The sequence below is a fragment of the Marmota monax genome, unplaced genomic scaffold, assembly GCF_021218885.2.
Source record: "Marmota monax isolate L192 unplaced genomic scaffold, Marmota_monax_Labrador192_F-V1.1 WCK01_AAM20220418_F8-fsc00020, whole genome shotgun sequence".
NCBI lineage: Eukaryota > Metazoa > Chordata > Mammalia > Rodentia > Sciuridae > Marmota > Marmota monax.
In genome coordinates this window covers 14,654,710-14,675,680 of record NW_026692912.1, presented here as the reverse complement: position 1 = coordinate 14,675,680, position 20,971 = coordinate 14,654,710, and the positions used below count along the sequence as shown (strand labels likewise).

Sequence of the window (20,971 nt, the reverse complement as noted above, 5' to 3'; positions counted from 1 at the left end):
CAAATTAAAAGTCTAATGTTTAACATCCAATTCACTGTGGTCCGAGAACGTACTGGACCACCGAGTTAGACATTTTTCTCGTCTTTTACCTGACACCTGTTGACCTCTCTGAGAACTGATGTTGTAATGCACTTTGAAAACACTAATGTGAGCCCAAATAGGGAATCTGAGGCCCAGAGAGGGTTAAATAAAGTACCCAAGATCACACAGCAAGTCAACTGCAAAGCCAAGATATTCAACAAGATTCCTGATTTGCACGGCACCAGGGTGCCCCCAAAACTCGGCCTTCCCCGGGAGCTCCTGACAGTCACAGGAGACCAATTCCTAGAGACCAGGTGAGACCTTGGCCCTGCCCCCCATACCTTTCCAGACAAAGATTTTCCCATCCTTGCCGTGGTCCAGGATGAAGCAGTCCTCTGACCTCAGGGCCCCCTGGGCGAAGGGGTTCTCATCAGCCACGAGGGAGACCGTCATGCTGCCTGCTCCGTTGGAGACCTGAGGGGACAGAGAGGTGAGCAGAGCAGGTCAGCGTCAGCTAGAGGATGCCCAAGCACACACACGGAGCATGGCTGATCAACACCCATTGCTTCTGCCCGCCACCTCTGAGCACAGTGGGTCTCCTTTTTCTTTTTCCATTACTGCTCTGCCAGGTCTACTGACTGACGCTCGGGGACAACAGGGAAATACATGAGCATCCACCGGAAACACAGAAAGGAGAGCCTGCATCAGGGGCTCTGCCTTGCTTAAGGTTCTACAGCAGAGGAGCTGGGGACCGCCAGGTCTCCTGGCACCTGGTCCTGACGCCATGCCCAGGAGCTCACCTTGTATAGCTTGGCCAGCTTGCGGTTGGCAGCATCCACCTTGATTGTGTCCTCAGTACCTTCGGGCAGAGCTGGCTTGGGGCCCAGCACCTACAGGAGATGGAGAGGAAGGGTGGCCATGAGGGAGGGATCCTGAGAGAGCTCCCCTGGCAGGCAGGTACCACACAGGCACCCACGGTGACCCTCCAGGTGGAGCCCATCTCCCTTAGCATCCTGCATCTGTTCACAGGCCTCCTGCTGGATCTACTTGTCAAAAGCCCCCACACACACACCGCCCGTCCCCCTTCTTCCAAGACAGCCCTTCAGATAGGTCATCTGCCTTCTCTTAGAGCTGGCTGCAGCTCTGAACACCTCCGACCACAGGCTTTAAGAGATGGCATGCCAGGAGACACAGGGTATCACTCTCCGCTCACAGAAGGGGAAACTGAGGTCCAGAGAGATGAAGTCACTTGTCCACGCAGCTACGAGGTGCTAAGTCAGAATTTGAACCTTGATCCCTGTTCACTTCAGAGCCTCTGTTCACTCCTCCATTCTGGGTGTGTCAAGTCTTAACAGCAACAGCTACTGTCCCTCCAAAACTATGGCTGATGTCCAAGCTCCCCTTCTCCATATAGTCAACCCTCTGCTCTTTCCAAAAACTGGAACTGGATGTTCCCAGGCAAGTAGGAGGCAAACAGGGGGTGGTGAACTTTGCCTCTCTTGACAAGTCTCAAAACAATGACTGGTGATCCCATCATGTTATGAACTAAACAAGCCATAATCTATCAGGAACTGCCAAAGGAGGAAATTAGGGACTGGGTCTTGGTTGTCTCAGCTGACCCCAGGAGATGCTGGTAGACTTTCCTCTCCCACTCCTTTGGAGGACTTGGCCCTCTCACTGGAGGGTGTGGCTCACACTCCCAGCATGCACCACATCTGTGCAATTCTCAGGAGGTCTGGAAGTTGCCAGGGAAGCCGATCCTCCCCACTCCCTGAAGTGTTCTGGCCTGGTGGATAAACAAAGGCCTTAAGGAGGAGGCGTGGGGAACACGGTTTCCTCACATTCCCCTCCGATTGCCTAATGCATGAACCAGACCCAGAGCAGCCTACCCTGTCCACCCCACCCACTTCCCATGGGTACCTGGAGCATGGCTTCGGGCTCGGCACCTTCCTCGGATACATATACTCGGGCACGGCCACTTCGCTCATTGTCGCGGATACCCCTGGACACCAGTGTGGCCTTCAGCTTCTCATAGCGGTTGCTGTTGGAACCACACCACTGGTAGATGTTCTGTAAGAAAGAGATCCCAGGAAGTCAGCGCCCCAGACTTTATATAAGCCCTGCCTGGTGACACGGCAAGGAGGAGGCTGTGGGGTGTGCACAAGCCCATCTTGTTCTGCACTTGCCCAGGCAAGGCTGGCAGAATACACACATGTGCATTGTCCAAGTGCAATCAGTGTGAAGCTTACACTCCAGGGGATGTGACTTCACAGATATAACCACAGTTATGCCATTATAGGTTATGTACAAAAAATGTTTGCTTGCTGCTCCAGTTTAAATGCTTTGTCTCTAAAACTCATGTTAAAATTTGATTGCCACTGTGGCGGTATTGGGAAGAAGCCTTTAAGAGGTGACTAAGTCATTATAAGGGTTCATTTCTTTCTGTGGGAATGCATTCATTCTTTGGAAAGCAGCTCGTTTTAAAGCAAGGCCATCCCTCGTGTCTTGCCTCTTGTACATGCTCCTGCTTGCCCTTCCTGCTTCTGCCATGTTACAAAGCAGCACAAGGCCCTCACTGGATGCAGCCACCAGATCTTGGACTTCTCAGGCTCCAGCACTGTGAGTCAAAATTAACTTCTTTTTTTTTTTTTAATAAATTTACCCAGATTCAGATATTCTGTTACAGCAACAAAAAATGAACTAAGACACTTGCTGATGGGAATACAAACTGGTACAGGCGCTTTGGAAAACCATGTGGCCATAGCTACCGAAGCTCACTATACCTACACCCTATGAGCCAGCAAACCTCCTAGGAACATATCTGACAGAACTGTACCCACATGTCCACCAAAGGACATGGGAAAGGATGTTCAGAGTAGCTCAAACCAGAAACCACCCCAAATACCCATCAACAACATAAAAAATAAATAAATTGTGGGACACCATGAAAGTGAATCTTATATAGCGAGAAGAATAACTGAATTGCAAAATGCAACAGACAGGTGAATCTCAGAAATGCAATGTTAAGGCAAAGAATTAAGCCATAAAAGAGTGAGGTTTTAGGCATGTATAGTTCAGAAACAGGTGAAACTAATCTATGCTGTTAAGAGAGTTCTGGATGAGGATTATTTTTGTGGGTAAAGGGACTGGAAGATGGCAAAAGAGGCCTTGAAGGCCCAGTGAGCTAGTTTCTTGATCTGGTGTTATGCAGGTGTGTTCATGCTGTGAAATCCACAGAGCTGGACACTGAGGACTCATATACTTTTCTGTGTGTCTACTCTCTTTGATTAAAAAGCCCACGCTAACTCAGGGAGGGGCTTTGACCATGGGCATATACACACATGAGTCTTGGGGTAGAATGTCCTGTGGGTCCATTTGCAGATTTGCGCTCACACAGATCTGTGAGACAAGTATGTAACAAATTTATATCATCCATTTATAGGGTCATCTAGGGAAGTGCATTGTCATGTATGATGTACACGTGCAACCATGTGTATGACATATATGTTTGGGCCCAGGTCTACACATGAGGGTATTTGTTGTGGTGCAGATGTCCACATCTGGTGGGCAACAGCCGATAGTTTTTGTCCATGCTGGCCATGTACTTATAAGTGTGTGTCTCTGTGTAGAAAGGTACATAAGAGCCACTCAGGAAACTGAGGCAGGAGGATGGCAAGTTTAGGGTCAGCCCCAGTAACTTAGTGAGACCCTGTTCCAGAACTGAAAATTTACAAGGATTGGAGATATAAATCAGTGCTAGAGAAACCCTGGGTTAGCCAGGCATGGTGAAACACACTTGGAATTCCAGGGACTTGGGAGGCTGAGGCAGCAGGAAGGATTTGCAAGTTCAAGGCCAGTCTCAGCAACTTAGCAAGGCCCGAACAACTTAGTGTGATCCTGGCTCAAAATAAAAAATATAAAGGGGACATAGCTCAGTGGTTAAGCACCTCTGGGTTCAATCCTCAGTACCAAAATAAATAAATAAACCCTTGGGTTCAGTCCCCAGTATGTGTTGGGAGGAAGGTAAACAAGAGATATAAATGAAAGTGTCAGGGAATCTAGGCGTCAATCAAATCCCAAGTGCATACAAGGTGTACTCAGGTCTATGCACATGCACATGATGGGCTTGAGTCTACATGCATAGGAATCTGTGCATGCTGGACACATCTGTACGTGGGTCTCTGACTGGCCCACAGGGCACAGGGCCTGCTGGTTCCCTTGGTTTGCCCTGTCCAAGTCTATGCCCCTATTTATGAGTGTATCTTCCTCCCTGGTGTCAGTAGCCCCTGGGGAAGGGTCAGGCAGAACTCACGTTGCCCAGATCCAAGATGAAGCAGTCACCATTGTTGAAGCTGTCCCAGGACACAGGCACCTCGGTGGCACGGATCACACGCCGTCCTTTGACTTGGAAGAGTCTCTGCACCACCACTTCATTGGGTACCACATGCTTGAATCCTGATGCCACACCACCTTTCTGTTGGGTGAAGGAGGCAGCATGAGTCCAGGGTCAGGGTTCAGGGAAGCCAGCAGGAAGGGCATAGAATCAGGGTGAAGGAAACTGTGCCTGTGACCAGTGGCCTTACAGCATCACAGTGACAACCAGTCAATGCAGGACTTTCACATCCACTACCACTTGAGACTGGGACATTCTTATGCCCATTTCAGAGATGGAAACCGACTTTTAGAAAAAGGAACAAAATTTGCCCAAGGCCACACAGCTAGAAGTATTAAATTCCCTACACACTGTGTCCCACTGAAACTCACAGTCACTCCACTAAAAAGATCCCTGGAGCCACTTCCCTAAATCAAAAAATTGAAAACATTCCTTTCTCAAAACCAGCATTTCCCAAGGAATGTTCTATGACACCCAACTCCCCCATGATAGTCTGCAAGGAAAGGGTTCCATGATCAGAAAGTGTAGGGGATGATCCTTACTCCCCGCTGCTGACTGTTACCCGACACACATGAACACAGATGAGGCTCTGGCAAATCCCGTGGGGGCACTGCTGGCCACCTCTTTAAACAGCATTCCCTGGCCTTACACAGCATTCCTCAAGAACCACCTATCTCTACCACATCCTGCCTCCAGCTCAAGTGCTCTGCAAAACCCACTTTGGGGAGGGCTAATGCACTATAAATCCTTCCCACCCTTCAAGGATTCCTGGGAAGTCTTTGGGACTGGCCGCACCCACACCATCTGCCTGTTTCCTCCTGGGGTAATACAGCAAGTGCCACCAATTGAGCCTTAGGAGGCAGCTGTGGGTAAGAGACAATTACACTGCCAGGACAGTGCTGGGCAGCTTGGGTAAGCCTCAGGGTTTCACCCACCCTCTGCAGCCATCACCAAGTCCTGGAGCAGGGCCTTCGGGGGCTTCCCTGCTCTAGTCCCTAATGCCCCTGGCTCAGCAGAAAGCCAAGAAAAACTGGCTGGGATTTCTTCCCATCAGCCACAGTTCCCAAGATCAGAGCTAAAAAGGTCCTAACCCAGTGTCCCATTTTATCCATGGTGAGCTGAAGCCCAGAAAAGTAAAGTGACTGACTTACTTATAAGTGCTCAGCAAGCCTGTGGCAGTCAAGACTGGAAATTTTGCCTCCCACTCCCACTTTGATACTTCTCCCTACTCCACACTCCAGGAGGGTAGAAGCAGAAGGGCTTCCACCGTGGAAATGCTGGAAAAAGACTGGAAATGCAGCCACCCTAGCCAGGTCCCTCTCTGCCCGCCTCTCTCTCCAGGGATGTGCAAAGTCTGATGCAAGCCGCATTTGCTCAGGGCAAAGAGGCAAAGGGAGCCATTTGAATCATGCCTCTGTCATGCCAATCACAGCAAGCGACACATAATATTGTGACATGATAATGCCCACTGTGCCGAGCATTTTGCAGGCATCGTCTGTGAGGGAGGTATCATTATCCCCATCTCACAGAAGACAGAAGCAGAGCCCACAAGTGAGGACTCGCCCCAGATCTCACAGCTGCAGATGGTAAAGCTGGGATTCAAACCCAGCATGTGACACCTACCTTCTTCCCCCAACATCAGGCTTCCTACAGCAAACAAAGGTCGCTGGAGTCACTCAGATGAGAGGGAGGAACAATCCCCACTCAGAGCCCTTTTTCAAGTAGGAAGTCTTTTCCTGGTGCCAGGAGCCAGAACGCCCCCTGGTGTCCCTTCTTGGGATCAGCACAGAGCCTTTCCTTATTCCCTGGGCTCCGTGGAGCTGCCAAGCCTTTGACTCTGCCTTTGCGCCCTCAAGGGAGCTGTGGGTGCCATTCTGTGAATGTCTTTGGTGTGCAGCGCAGAGGAGGCTCAGAGCCTCCACTCTTGACTTTGCCACCCACAACTAAGTAGCAACCAACAACCAGTCACCTTCCCCGATATCAGAAGAAACAAGATGGGGTTCTGGGATGCAGGCTGGGTCTAAGGGGTCTCAGGCACTGGGTGGCACTGATGCTTGGGATCTGTGAGCAGAACAGAGTGAGAAGGACATTGGTGGGGACTGATGGAGGGGAGGCAGCGGCAGGAAAGTTCTGAGAGCTGGCTGGGAGCAGATGAGGAACAGCCAGGGAGGAGGACACATGGCCCACACCTACTGTGCTCCACCCGGGCTGGGCCTGCCTTCCACACACGCGATGCCATCCTCACAACAGGCCCACGAGGTAGGGGCTTGTGTCACCCCGTGTCACCAGCAAAGAAAAGAAGGCTGTGGGAGATTCAGGACCAAATGTGCCAGGGTTCCGGCTAGTTGGCAGCAGTGCTGGATTTCACCTCCCTGTTCTCCCTTCCATGGACAGGGCCCATGATCTGTCCGCTCAGCCCTGACCTGCGGCTCCACTCAGCTGGACATCAAGGGAGAGTGACTCTGAATGGCTTTTCCAAAATATACAAGGACCCATCAACTGTTTCTGCTGGTCCCTCAGAGACAAGGATATGAGGAGACAAGAGCAAAGGAAACCCAGTCGCTTTTTAAAAAATACACCCCTAAAATTCTTAATTTGACCCACCATGCCTTTTTGTTTTTGCTATGAACAAATAGAAAACACTAGTCAGGTACAGTGGCTCTTGCCTGTGATCCCAGCTACCTGGGAGGCTGAGGCAGGAGGATAGTAAGAAGTTTGGGGCCAGCCTCAGCAACTTAGCAAAACCCTGTATCAAAATAGAAAATAAAATAAAATAAAGAATTGGGGATGTAGCTCAGTGGTAGAGTGCCCCCGGGGGTTTGGGCAGGGGAGGGGGCTGTCAAGATAAAAAAAAAAAAAAAAAAAAAACACCTTTTTTTTAAAAAAAAGGAAAAAGGTTACTTATATCATTAATCTCAATTCTGAGGACTTCTCTGTATAAAATTTATAAAATAAAACACTACTTGATTTCTCATGATTGTAGCCATGAGTTTCCTATTAACTCCTTTAATCTTACTGATCTAGGAAATTAGATTTGGCAAGATAAGTTAAAATAAATAAAAACATAAATAAATGCTCTAAGAAAACATTAGTGGATTTCCAAATGCTGGAGGGAGGCAGGAATTTTTTGGAGATTATTGCTATTTTTTTTTACTATAATCTTTAGATTGCTTTCTATAGTCTAATCATTAGGTGGGAAGAGACTGTCATCAAATAATTTGAAATTCAATAGGATAAATTGTTTAAAAAGCCACTTTCCAAATTGAAGTGATAAGACAGATATGTTCATGGAGAGAGAGAAAAAACTGAACCAGCACTTGGGATGTATCTACAAGGGCAGAATCTTGGGGGACTTCTGCTGTCTAAAACCTAAATACGTCTGTATCGTTTGATATTTTACAGTAAACTTGCATTACTCTTATAATGAGAAGGGGGAAAGCAATAGATGTTTACATGAAAAAAACACATTGAACTGTTTATAAAACTAAAAATTTTTTTGATCAGGGTTGGTCCCCTCTACCCTCTAAACTCAAAGTTCCTTTTACAATAAATGGGAGAAGAAAATGTTTCCAATGATTCTCTGGGTTTTCAACAGTGTTTCCTGGTCCAAGGGCTCGGAGGACTCTGCCAGGCCCAGGATGGGTTTGAACAAAGGGTTTCAAATAACCCAGCCCCAGGGGGGTCCCCCCTTCTGTCTGAAAACGGAAAGGCAGGGGCCAAGCAGGATGGGAAGGTGAAGGATTACCACCTTGCAGTGTGCAATGACTTTTAAGATTTACAGGGTTCACAGAACAAGAGGGCCCCAAGCCAGCTACTCCTAGCAGGTCGGTCTCTTACCTGCCCCTTCTCACACTAGGAGGTCAGAACCCACTCCCAGGAAGAGGCTGTCACAGGGACAAGTCTTGCATAACAAGCCCTGCTCCTTGGGAATCTATAATTGATGAGAGCACCCTGCTGAGAACCTGGCTGGGCCTGTCAAGTGCGGGGGCGGGTGGCCTGGGGACTTGCACAAGGTAGTAAACAGGACCGCCTGGACCTCACATTTCCACCAGGGACCAGCACCTTTCAGGACTGAAAAACCAAATCTGAGCCCTGGTTGGGTCCTACTTTCTGGAACATGCCTCAAAACATAGTCAAGAACAACCCAGAAAATCATCTGCGGGTGAGGGAGGCTTGTTAAATATGCAGACTCTAGGTCCCATCTGAGCTAAGGTGGAAGATCAGGGAATCTTGAAATGTCTACTCTGAACCAGCTCTGAGCCCGCCCCTTCACACCTGGGTTTGAATCCCAGAGCCTGCAGTTTGACAAGTAGCTTAACATCTCTGAATCTTACTTTCATCATTTCCAAAATGGTGCTAATCCTAGTAACTGCCTCATAGGGTGAAATGAGTTAAATAAGTAGAGCGCTCAGAAGAGTCTCTGACACATAGTAAGTAACACAAGTTTCCGGTGATAAGAACCTACTAGCTGTATGTGGGGGCAAATTAGTTTACTCCACTGAGCCTCAGTTTCATCATCTATGAAATGGCAATATTACCAACCACCCTGAAGCCTACAGTAAGAATTAAATGAGATCCTGTAGTAAACGCTCAATATATGGTTGTGGTTCTGATCATCCTTATTCATTTCTAAAAGAGAGTAAATAGGGTGTGGTGGCCCATGCCTGAAATTCCAGCCACTAGAGAGGCTGAGAAAGAAGGAGCACAAATCCAAGGATAGTCTCAGCAACTTAGCCAGACCCTGTCTCAGAATAAACAAAAACAATAAAAAGGGCTGGGGATGTGGCTCAGTGATAGAGTGCCCAGGGTTCAATCTCCAGTACAAAGGAAAAAAAGAAAGAAAAGAAAACAACGCAGGGGAATTCATGATCTGCGCTGCTTCGTTCTCGGTGCCTAAGGACTCTCGTACGTGTGGCCGTGTTGGACACTGAGCTATCACCTGAGAAACAGGACGAGGCAAGACAGCTGGGCAGACACCTGAACACCCTGAAGAGGTGGCCACATCTGCCGCCCACCCATGTACCATGGGCTCGCTCTTCCTGGGCCTTCCCTCCTGGGCCTGCCCATCTTCTCACCTCTTCCCCTGGCACCCCAGGGCTTGGCCCACAGCCTGCCAGAATTAGGGGAACACTGGCCTGGGTGTGACGCTGGCTTCCACCACTTCCTGGTTTTGTGACCTCCCTGAGCCTCTGTAAAGTGGAGCTCTGTCTCCTAGGACAGCTGTGGGACCTAAGGCAGACAAAGGATGTTCCTGGTGCCGGGCCTGCCACACTCAGGCAACAATACGCAGGGGCTGCTGTGACAGGGACTTCAAAACTGCGTGTTGAGGGAATGGCCGCTGGGAAGGGGGTGAGAACACTGGGGTACACACCTTGCCCGAAGTCTCACCCCAGTTTCATGGGGTGACCTGAAACTCAGTCTGATTCCTGGCCAAGTGCTTGTCCCACTTCCAGCTCGAGGAGTTGTCAAAGATCTTCCCCAGCCCAGAGGCTGGTCCCCACCCTTTCCCCCTCTCCTTTCTCAGGCACCAAAGCTCAGAAGGGCTTCAGGAAGAAGGCAGAGAGGCACACTGGGCAGGAAGCTGGCAGATGGGGCTGGGTGGACACCAGGGAAACCATCCCAGCACCCCAGGCCTGTGCTGCTGCTGCCAGCACTTGCCCTGCCCTTTGCTCCCTGAGTCTCACAGGCACTCTCCATTATTCAACCCCTTGTGCCTGATTTCAGGAAGACAGGGTAGTGCACTGTCCCATGGACACAGAACACCCTGCAGTCCAGAAAGGGACAACAACTCTCTAAGGGCACACAGCTCATGGGTGGCACAGACAGGGCTTGAAGTCTAACCTACTAGCACCTTGGTCATGAGAGGGATGCTGGTTTGATGGGAAAATGCCAGCAGTCAGGAGATCTGGGTTCTGGTCTGAGCTCCCACACCAAGGTGTATCAGTGTAACCCTGGGCCGGTTGCTGTTCCTCTCTGTATTTCAGTCTCCTCTGCCCTCCATAAAGGGAGAACTTTGCGCCCTGACATTAAGTCTCATCTAGCTAAGAAATCTGTGATGCCCTCCCCATCCTGACCAAGAGAGCCCTGCTTTGCAAACCTAAATCTTTCCCCAGCCCTTCCAAGGAGCCAAGTCCCACACAAGATCATTTCCCAGCTTCCCTTTCACCAAATCCTCTCCCAGCCCTGCAGGGCAGGTACAACTGGCTCACCTGTAACCAGAGAGGAAAGGTAGGCTCTGGAAGTCAAGTGGCTAGATGGAGGTCACACAAAATATGAGGGTGCAGCCTCCTGGGACTCCCAGCTTGGTTCTGCTCAGTCCCATCTGGCTTGGAGCTTAGGGAAAGAGCCATCTTCAATGTCCTAAGAGTTCACCAATGTCCTAAGAGTTCAGGTTCAGGAGGGATTCTAGTGATTGGATGTGACCAAGAGTGCCTTACCAAATACCTTACTCAGGTCCTTTGCTGGCAAGGCCCAAGAATTACAGGATACAGAAATAGGGCTTGCAAGAAGGGCTAGGTTTCCACCTCTGGCCCACTCCTCACTGCTGGGGCCAGGAACACAACACTATGAAGTTACAGGGAACTGTCCTCTCCTCATTTTGAGATAAGGAATCAAAGACTCAGAGAAAGAGCATGTGATCCGTCCGGGATCACACTGCTAGGAAGGGCCCAGGGTTCACAATCAGAGCTGCTTCTGCCCATCGCCCTATGAAGCTGACAGACAGGTGACCCCTCGTGAGCCCTGCCATGAATGCATCTGTCGCAGCCACTCAAGCAAGATAAAGCCCAACATACCTTGTACTTCAGGCCAGACTTGAAATAGCCGAGGAAGGTGGCTGACTCAAAGCCCTGGACCTCTCGGTGCTGCACAGCCCGGCCATTCAGGTAGTCATCCAGCTGCACCGTGAAGATGGCGGCCGCCCCACTTTCGTCCTGGCTACACTCGTTGCCTAGCAGACATCAGAGCAGCATGAGTCTGGCTTCCCAAAAGTGGTTTCAGCACCCTGGGGGCAGGAGTATGGTGCCTCCAGCATTACCCTGGCCTCACCACAGAATCTGGGCAAGCTTCTTCTTTCTGTGAGCCTCAGTGAGGCCACCTGTATAATGGGGCTCAGGACTTACACCATTGCAGAACAGATCTGCAGTATTAGAGACCCCAGGCTCCTGTCTCTAAAGAACAAACTGCAGGAGGTTTGACTATAGCTGGGCCAGGGACGCTGTGGAGGGGTCCTCTGTGTCCAAGTTACTCACCGTAACTTATTGCAACCTCATGACCCTCCTTTGAGGTAGTACAGCTGTGTCACCATGTCCAAGCCACAGGGACATTGGTGTCTTGCCAAAGGGCAGATCACAGCTGAGGTCAGAACGTGCCCAGATTGGCTCTAGAGTCTGGGGACATGTAACCACTAGCCAAGAGCCTGCACACACTTAGCTCTCAGTCATCAGTGAGCCTCCTGGGTACCTCCTGGGACCACACCTCAGAGGTCGCGGCTATATGGGGTTGGGACCAGGCAGGTGCTGAGCAGGGGTGCCTCACCCAGCCAGTAGTGGAGGTCATACTGCAGATTCCCATTCCTCAGCTGCACAGTCTTCAGGATGACATAGGCGTCACCTGTGAAGAAGTCTCCGTAGAGGTTGGGGGGCACGGGCACCAGGTCAAACTTCTCCACACGCCAGATCTGCAGGCCGGGCTCCTTCCCTGCCTTGAGGAACTCGGGGTGTTCCACCACCATGCTGCTGGGCTGGGGAGAGACAAGGCAGAGCCTGAGAAGGGGCATAAGTCTTGGCAGGGAGAGACCCCGGGCTCGAGGGAGGCTGGGTTCCAGCACCAAGAGCGTCTCACTTGAGCCTCCCCATGGCCAGGGTCAGTTGACCCCTTTCTATGAGTTGGCAAACAGGGCAAGAAGTTAGGCTCCAATTCCTGTGCCTTGGTGAGCGAGCATCTGTCTCTCCAGCTCAGCTCCCCGATCTGCATTTTCTGGTGATGCGGAGGCAGAGGGCTCCACCTCCCTTCTCCCTCTGTTTTCATTGCCAATTGGCTGTGATGACTGAGGCACAGAGAAGTGAATGGACACTCAGCTAGGAAATAGTGGACAGGAACTGCCCCAGGCTACTCTGGGTAGACCCCCTCAGATGGTAGTGATACATCTAGGGGTCCCCAGGGGCTCAGCCTGCTCCCTTCCAGCACCATCATGGCTCTTAGAACTACAGGGTTCTCAGCTCATTGTCTACCTCCACTCTATAGATAGGAAAACTGAGGCCCACAAAGGGAGGGACTGGCCCAAGGTCACATACCCTGTTTGCTTTTGCTTTTTGGAAGTGGTAAGCTTGCCCTTGTCCCATCCATCCCTCATCACACCCTCAAGAAGGATAGCTGAGCCCAAGTGGCCTCCTGAGCTGTCTGCCTCCTCCCTCTGCCCCCCCAACACCCACCCCCAAATTCCATTTCTTGGAAAAGGCGGAGAGGACACAGCCTGGGTCTGCAGGAGCCTGTTGGAGAGGAGGAGGTCAAGGGGAGGGGGAAGGCTGTAGACATGCGCTAGGGCTGGAGACAGCGAGCGGGAGGGTTAGGCTGGAGTCAGAGGGCGGAAATCAGCAGGCGCAGGTCTCCTCAGGCCGGAGGGGAGATCTGGTGGGAGTAAAAGTCAAATGGGAGAAGTCAGAGGGACCACGCTGCGCTTAGAGCTCAGGCAGAAGGGCGAGGAGAGGAGGAGAAATCGGGGCAGAGGAGACAGCAGAGAGGGGGAAATGAATAATAGGAACGACGATAAGCAGATCGAGGTGAGATCACACAAGGAAAAATCTGGAGCGCAAGAGAGACATCTAATGGGGAGGAATCAGAAATGGAAGAAGAAATCAAATGAGGCAAGGAGAGAAGTCAGGCAGACAGGAGGAGAAATTAGACACGAAAAAGAGAAATCAGGCGGCAGCGATGGGTAGGAAATCAGAAGGCGATGAAGGAAAAGAGCTCCGGCCAAGGGGAGGGTTAGCCTGTAGGGTGGGAAACAGCCAGGGCCCCGAGGCGCCCACCCTCACCCACGAGAGCCCTGGAAGCAGCAAGAGATACTTACAAAGCAACAAAACAGTTTTTCCATTCTAGACCTGAATTACTCCCCTTTTCCTAGCGCTGTATCTGCAAGAACTTACAATAGAGAGTTACTCCGGGAGCCCCGGGGGCCCCCCCGGGCACTCACCCGTGCCTGGGACGCCTGCCCCTGGGGCGCCTGCGCCTGGGCCGCCCCCCGCGACGCGGTGGCCGCGCGGACCCGCGGCGACAGCGCGCACAGCGCCAAGAGCAGCGCGCGGAGCAGGGCTGGCGCGGAGCGGTGCGGAGCCATGGCGGCGACGGCGGCGGCAGAGCACCCAGTCGGCAGCCTCGGCCCCGGGTCGCAGACCTTAAGTAGCCGACCGCCCATCCCGCCCAAGCAGGGGACCGCCCCTCAGGGAGGGCTCAGGGCAGGGCTGCGCCCCTGCGGGCCCGCGGGAGAGGCGGGGATCTGTCCCGGATCTCGGAGACATCTGGGTTCCCACCCGGACCAACCCCACTGGGCGCGGCCGGCCCTGAACATCTGCTCCCCGAAGAAGACCCAGCTCAGGGCCTGCCATACAGCGGGTGCCAACTCAATGCGAGCTAAATGGGCGCGTGAAAGAACCGCGGAGAGCCCATCTCAGTCTCATCTTCTTGTGCAACCTCTACGAGCCCTTTCTCCTCTTTGTTCCTATCTCCAGTAATAATGATGATAATAATAATAATGCCACCACCAACAGGAACACTGCAAGCTTTCCACTGGTGCATCAGAATGGGTACCAAGGACAGCCCATTTTACGGAGGGAGAAACTGAGTGCAGAGTGATTAAACAACCTGCACACCGCTAACAAATGCTACTGTCAGGATCAGAACCCCCAGCTCAGCAGCTTGCATGCCACCAGTGAGGGGCAGGTGAAGCACGCCATGCTTAGACACCTGCCTGTAAAACTCCCAACTTCTGGGCTTGCTGGTTCTACTTTACTCAAATCAGCGGTTCCCCCCATCTTTTAAAAACACTTTACTTCTCAAAGGTTTCATTTTGATCAAAACCTAGTCACATAGTTGTGCAAGGTTGCTCTCTTTTGACCCCATTTACCTCTTCCTGGGTACAATCACTTCTATCTACCTCCGTTAGCTGGTGTCTCAGGGTTTGCCTTCATGTTTCCAAAAATACAGGCCCTTGTTGCTTCTTGAAGTTTCTTGTCCATTTTGGACAGTCCCTATCCATTCGTCCTGGGGAAGACAGGATCTGAGCCTTCTCCCAGTCCCAGGCTTGTAACTGGGAAACGGGAGATCTGGGTTTGATTCTTGTAAGTTACTTTCTTTATTTGATGCTTAACTCTTATATTTGCATGGGTACAGAAGTTTCTGAGGAGTAAATCATTTGGAAACAGCCTGGCCTGCACATGGGTAAATGGGAGTGTCCCTGCCTGTCCCTGTAGCTATAGTCACCCATCCCAGCTCTTAGATGACTTCTATCTAATCAGGTTGAAGTTTGCCTTCTCCAACCTACAATTTCCTCCTTCTTAAAAGGGAGTGGGGGAGAGATCAGATCAAAGGCTAAGGGAACTCAGAAGGCAACTGAGACTAGAGGGGTTATAAGGAGGCTTCCTGGAGAAGGGGCCGGAATATCAGGGAGGGTGAAGATGGAAAAGAAAAGGCATTCCAGGGGAGAGAATAGCATGCACAAAGGGCAGGCAAATATGGGCCACCTCTGGTGAAGACAAGGGTCTAGTCTGAAACACAGGGAACAAGAAGAAATGAGGCCAGAAGGGGTGGCAGGTGCCCAGAGGCCACACTGAAGAGTCTGCATTGTATCTAGGGTATCGGCCCCAGAGGGACACCTGAGTTCTCAGAACTCCAAGACCTAGTAAGCTTACCCCTAGGCCTGCAGAGCCTGAAGTGGGCTGCCCTGGCCTAAATTCACAGAGTTCTTCCCTCTTCCAACCCATCTGGAGGAGCGTCAGAAACCCCACTGCTCACAGGTACTTGATGGAAGTGCAAACCAGTTTCATCTCTCTGGATAGCAATTTAATTATACAAATTCAAAATGCACAATACAACATTTCCTACAGAACTACAAACAGCAAAACATGTGCGAGGATGTTCACTGAAGCATTGTCTGAAGAAAACTGGAAAAGACCCAAATGTCCTGGTTAAATAAATGATGGAGCTGCTGTACAATGGACCACTATGCAGAAAAAAGAATGAACTAGATCAAATTGTGCCTGGCACATAGTAGGCACTCAATAAGCAGAGAGATCTCCAGGTGCAAAAAGCAAACTGACTAACAATGACTAGAGTGTGCTCCTCTCCTCCTTGTGAGCTTTTTGTTGTTATTGTTCGACTGTTTCCTTTCTTTCTTTCTTCCCTCCTTCCTTCCTTTCTGTCTTTCATGCACCATTAAGAAACCAGTAAACGCTAACCTGTCAAGGCAGTTTGCTTGTAAGGAATGAAGGGGAGATTTCCTTCTTGGACATTGCCAGGGCTGCCTGCAGCTGCAGGAAGTGCCCAGATCCACTACAGTTGGCAAAGGGAACTCGTTAGGGTGATGAAAATGTTCTAATACTGAATTACGGTGATGAGTCCACAACTGATTAAACTAAAAATCACAGAACTCTATGCGCACAGTGAGTGAACTGTTATATATGTGATTCTACCTCAAGACACTTACTGAAAAAATTGTAAAAGCATTGCTGGGGGGTTTGAAATGTTACAAGTATATATATCCAATATGGGTTTGTTTGTTTTTTAGTGTATGAAGAACAATACCTTTTAAAATATATTTAAAGCAATACTTGTTCATTAGACAATTTGGAAATCCAAACAAACGGGAAAGAAAAACGTCCTTGTTTTCCCAGCCCCCAGAGTGAACCCAAGCCAGCAGCTGGCCCAGTTGAATAACCCCCTCTGGAGCAGTATGGCCTGAACCTGCCCAGTTGGTGATTAACAGAGAGCTGCTATGGCTTGGCCTAGATCCCAGGGGTCATGGACCACCAACCCAGGGTCACTTGCCCCAAGTTAATGATCACAAAGGCCCTACACTTTGCCTGCCATATAGCTGTGGGGTCTGGCTCTAATCCCTAGATAGCTGGACACCAAGCCCCTGTCCCTGCTCCCTGGGACCCCAGAGCCTGGAAACCCTCACTATTGGGCATGGAGAAGTGGTGGCTTTGCTGGGGCAACACTGTCTTACTCTGCTTCCTGCCTGAATTCATGGAGTTTGCTAGGGCTCGCTCTGCCATTGACTTCCGGGTGACTTTGGACAAGTCCTCTCTGTGCCTCAGCATCTCCATATGCAAAAGACAGAGTAGGTCCAATGTCCCCCCTCTACACCTCTTTTCTAGCCACACTATTCATTCCCAGGTACTGGCTGTGCAGTCATACCCAGAGCCTGCATGTCTCTAAGCCTCTCTTACCCCCATCTTTAAGATGGGGACACTGGGCCAGGTTGCCTCTACAGGTCTTCTGAATCAGACAGTCCAGAGCCCCTGATTTGAGGGAGGAGGCATTCATAACAGCACACTGTTTCACCTCTGGGCCCAGCTGGGGCAACTGAGACTCAGGGAAGGATAGTCACTTGGCCAGAGTCACTTGGCTGGAAGGAGGCATTGCTGAGATCCACACACATGTCTGACTTGCTCCAGAGCCAGCTCTGTCTTGGGGGATGAAGCAGGAGTCCCTGGAAACACCTGGCCCGAGCAGGGAGCGGCAGGGCTCTATGCAGAAAGGGTGCAGTTGCTAAACAAGTCAAATCCAAGTCAAGCCAAGTCAAGCCCAAGTCAAGCTGGCAACCAGGAGCATGTGGGGCCACTGACTCTGCCACACCTCCCAGACCAGGACAGGAGGCACCAAGAAAGCCCTCCAGCTCTCCTGTCACAGTTTCAGTACCTGGGACAAAAGCATACCCAGAAAGATCCCCAGGCCTAGTCCCTGCTCTTTGTTGGAGATCCCCTGACCTCTGAGTTTGGCTGTTCCTGGGTCCTCCTCAGTGCCACACAAATAGCAGATGGCTTTGCTATAGCATGGAGTGGTATAGCCATGTTTCTCTGGCAGGCCTTCCTTCCCCACAGCTGGACCCAGGACCCCCACAACCAGCTCCAGGACCTTCTTCCCTCGACACCCGCAGGCCACTCTCTGTGTCTCTGTGGGCCTCCCAGGACAGCTCCCAGACACCAGAAGAGGTGCCTCACCCTCACCTCCACCCCTGGCCACAATGCACAAAAGGCCTTGGCCAAGCCTGGAGGACACCACCCTGTTCTTTTCTCTTCACCCCAAACTCGGATGTTCTCGATTCCCCAGGCACACAGCCATTCATGGGAAGCCCTCTCTTGGAGCTCATTTGCTTTTGGCTCATCTCTCTGGACCTCCTGGGTGCACCCACCCCTCTGGCGTGGGATCTTGCTTACAAGGACAATGGTCAGTAAACAGAGAAGCCAGTTATGAAACCCAGTGAAACTGGACAGGGCCTCAACAAATTCTGGCGAGCCCTGTGGACTTGAAAGAACACAGGTTTTAGAATCTAGCAGACTAGGCCCCCTGTAGTTGAGGCCTCAGTTTCCCCAACTATAAAATGGGGAGAATGGTATTGAGCCCGTGCAGCAAGGAGAGTGCCCAAGGCCTGACACACAGCAGGAGTTCTCCCAGAGGCCTGAGTTCAGCCCATGTGCACTGAGGAGAGCAGCAGACTGGGGGAAGAGAAAGGTTACAGATTCCACAGCGGGACTTAGGCTGAGGTCTGGGCTGTGTGACCTGGAGCAAGTTCTTTCCCTCTGTGAGCCTCAGGTCACTCATCTGTAAATAGGGATAGTGCATCAAGCTACAAGGCTGTCTGGGGAATGGGCACAGCCTGCTGGAGGGCACAGCACTGAGCAGGGCTTCTTAGCAAATATGGTCATAAGTCCCTCCTGTCTTTGTGGACAATCATACCAAGAACAAGAGGATGATGTCTCAGAGCCAGAAAGCAAGAGCCTGGCAGAAATTTAGAACTCAGGTCTCTTTGACAACCAGGTCAGAGCCAAAGCCTGGTCTGCATGTGACAGGGCTCCCTAACAGGCCAGCTGGGTGTCTGCCTTGGCCAAGCTGTTCTGGGTGTGGACAGATATTGGGAAGATGGCCAGTGGGCTGGGCTGAAGCCTTCTCCGGGAGGACAACTATCCCAGGGACTGAAGCCTCTGGCCCTTTCCCAGCTTCCGGATCCAACCCCACCTAGTGCTGAGAGCCAGGACAGGACATTTGGAAAGGGCCTGACCCAGCCACTTCCTAACCTTGTGTCTTGTAAGCAGTCAGATTTGGCCATGGGTGTGAGCCTGGCCCTCTTTTTGCCAGGACCCATTTTGGCAGTCAATCTCCCCTGCTCTGGGGGAGGAGCTGACCCTGGGAGACTTGTCAGGCCAGCAGCAGGGGCTACAAATGGCTGCAAACAACTGTGTCCTAGGGGCTGGGGTTGTGGCTCAGTGGTAGAGCACTTGCCTAGCATGTATGAGGCCCTGGGTTTAATTCACAGCACCACATATAAATAAATGAATAAAATAAAGATCCATCAACAGCTATATATATAGAAACTATATATATAACTATGTCCTAGTCCACCACCACTGGCACAAATACCAGCAGCAGGACAGAGAGGTCCAGAGGCGGATAGTGTGAGTGCAGAACCAGCAGAAGACGGTGGTGGGGGGGGGGACACACAACCTGTCCACAAATCTGCTGGAGAAGGCAGGGTCCATGGTGCCCCACCAGAGCCAGAAGGAGCAGGAGAAGCCAGGGGAGGCAGCTACACAGGAGAAGGACTTTCAAAGACGGAGAAAAACAAAGGGAGTAGCCTTGTGTTTGTGATTATGCTAACCCAGAAACACCTGGGTTTAAGTTCTGGTCTACCAGAGCAGCTCTGAGCAACTGAGTGGCTTTGAGAAGTCACTTTGGTTCTCTGACCTTCGATTTCCTCATCTGCAAATGCCTTCTTCCTAGGATTATTGTGAGAACGTAATAAGGTAAAATATGTTTGGGGCTTAGCACAGGGCTTGCTGCAGATTAAGCTTGTGTAAAGAAAGCTGCTATTATTGTTAGGCGGTGCACTTGGGTGAGTTTCTCTCTCTCTGAGACTTGATTTCCTTATGTTTAAAATATGAGTAAAAAATGCCTTTTTTGAATGATAGTTGGGAGGACAAAATGAGACCATAAATGTGAAAGAGCCTAGGACCATGCCTTTCATAAAATAGATGTTCAAAGATGCTGATTTCCAACAGCAAGGTCTCAAAGAGACCTGCGTATCTGTGTTTATAGCAGGATCATTCACAAGAGCTCAAACATGGAAGCAAGCCAAGTGTCCGTGGGTGAATGAATAAATAAGCAAAATACACCTCTCTACCACAGAATGTCACTCAGCCTTAACACGGAAGGGAATTCTGCCCAGTGAACAAACCTTGAGGACATTATGCTAAATGACATAAGCCATTCACAAGAAGACAAATGCTTATATGAGGAACTCAGAGTAGTCAAAATTCAGGGGCAGAAAGTAGACTGATGGCTGTCAGAGGCTGCGGGAGCGGGACAGAGTTTCAGATCCACAAGAGGAAGAGTTCTGAAGACGAATGGGGGTGATGGTTACACACTATCAATGTCTTCAATACCACCAAACCATTCACTTTGAAGTGGTTAAGGTGATCAATTTTATGGTGTGTGTATTTTATCACAATTTTTTTAAAAAACCGGAAAAAAATAATGATTCCCTTCTCTCTCCTCAGAGGTAATGAGATGCTAAATGGTGACCCAGCCAAGAGAACTCAAGTGACAAGCAAAACAGACTATCTCTAAGGACCTTGGGACTCTGGGATTCAAGGATGTTGAGAGAAAAAGCAAAAAGCCAATAATATTGTACCTGAAGGCCCCCGCCCTCAGTCCCCTCCTGCCTGTCTGGGGATCAAGTTCATCCTTCACTGGGATCCACCAGGGCCAGCCGCCATGCTGGTGGAAAGAAGGGTGTGTGCCATCATGTGATGGTGCCACGTCCTCCTGTCGTGGGCTCCAGATGAAGCCCTTCTCTGTCCTCGGGCCCCACACAGCTCAGATTCCCTTAGTGCTTGGCTCTGGGAGGAAGCTCCAGCCCACTGTTTGGGTGTCACTTTGTACCTGCAAGCAGAACTCCCTGAGAAGAACAAAAGCCGATAAACGGAGGGGAAAGGCGGAGACCAGAATCCAGGAGCCCGTGCTGAGTCTCCGTGAGGTGGAGACACGAGAATGACCAAGAGCGTGAAGGCTGAATGATCTTCCCATCAAGGGAATACCAAGCCATGTCCAGGGATAAACTTGAAAAGAACCCAAATCTACCACCAGGAGACACAGGCAAGAGGCTCCTTCTGCAACACTTGTGTAAAAGGCATAATGATTCCTAGCCTGTGAGGTGTCTGGTAGGATGGAAGGAGCCACTGACATTGTGCTTGGCATTCAGTAAGTGCTCGGTAACCCTGACATCCAAAGATGACCACCCTGCACCTGTCCACACCCTGCAAGCCTCAGCTCTATTGTCCC

At 50.7% G+C, this 20,971-nt stretch overlaps 1 protein-coding gene across 3 annotated transcripts in view; it reads right to left on the bottom strand.

The window, feature by feature from the left end:
• The window catches only part of Gsn (gelsolin), a 53,574-nt gene that overhangs the window by 12,561 nt on the left and 20,042 nt on the right, over positions 1–20,971 (bottom strand). The window contains exons 1-7 of one of the 3 annotated variants that reach the window (XM_046451446.1): positions 13,608–13,766; positions 11,951–12,155; positions 11,209–11,363; positions 4,334–4,495; positions 1,942–2,091; positions 822–911; positions 363–495 (exon numbers count right to left, since the gene is read on the bottom strand). In XM_046451446.1, coding sequence (XP_046307402.1) covers positions 363–495; positions 822–911; positions 1,942–2,091; positions 4,334–4,495; positions 11,209–11,363; positions 11,951–12,155; positions 13,608–13,751 — 1,039 coding nt within the window. In that variant the 5' untranslated portion in view covers positions 13,752–13,766. Of the gene's footprint in view, positions 1–362; positions 496–821; positions 912–1,941; positions 2,092–4,333; positions 4,496–11,208; positions 11,364–11,950; positions 12,156–13,484; positions 13,535–13,607; positions 13,767–20,971 lie in introns of those variants that run through there. The other 2 variants (XM_046451447.2, XM_046451448.2) reach the window with 2 other exon arrangements.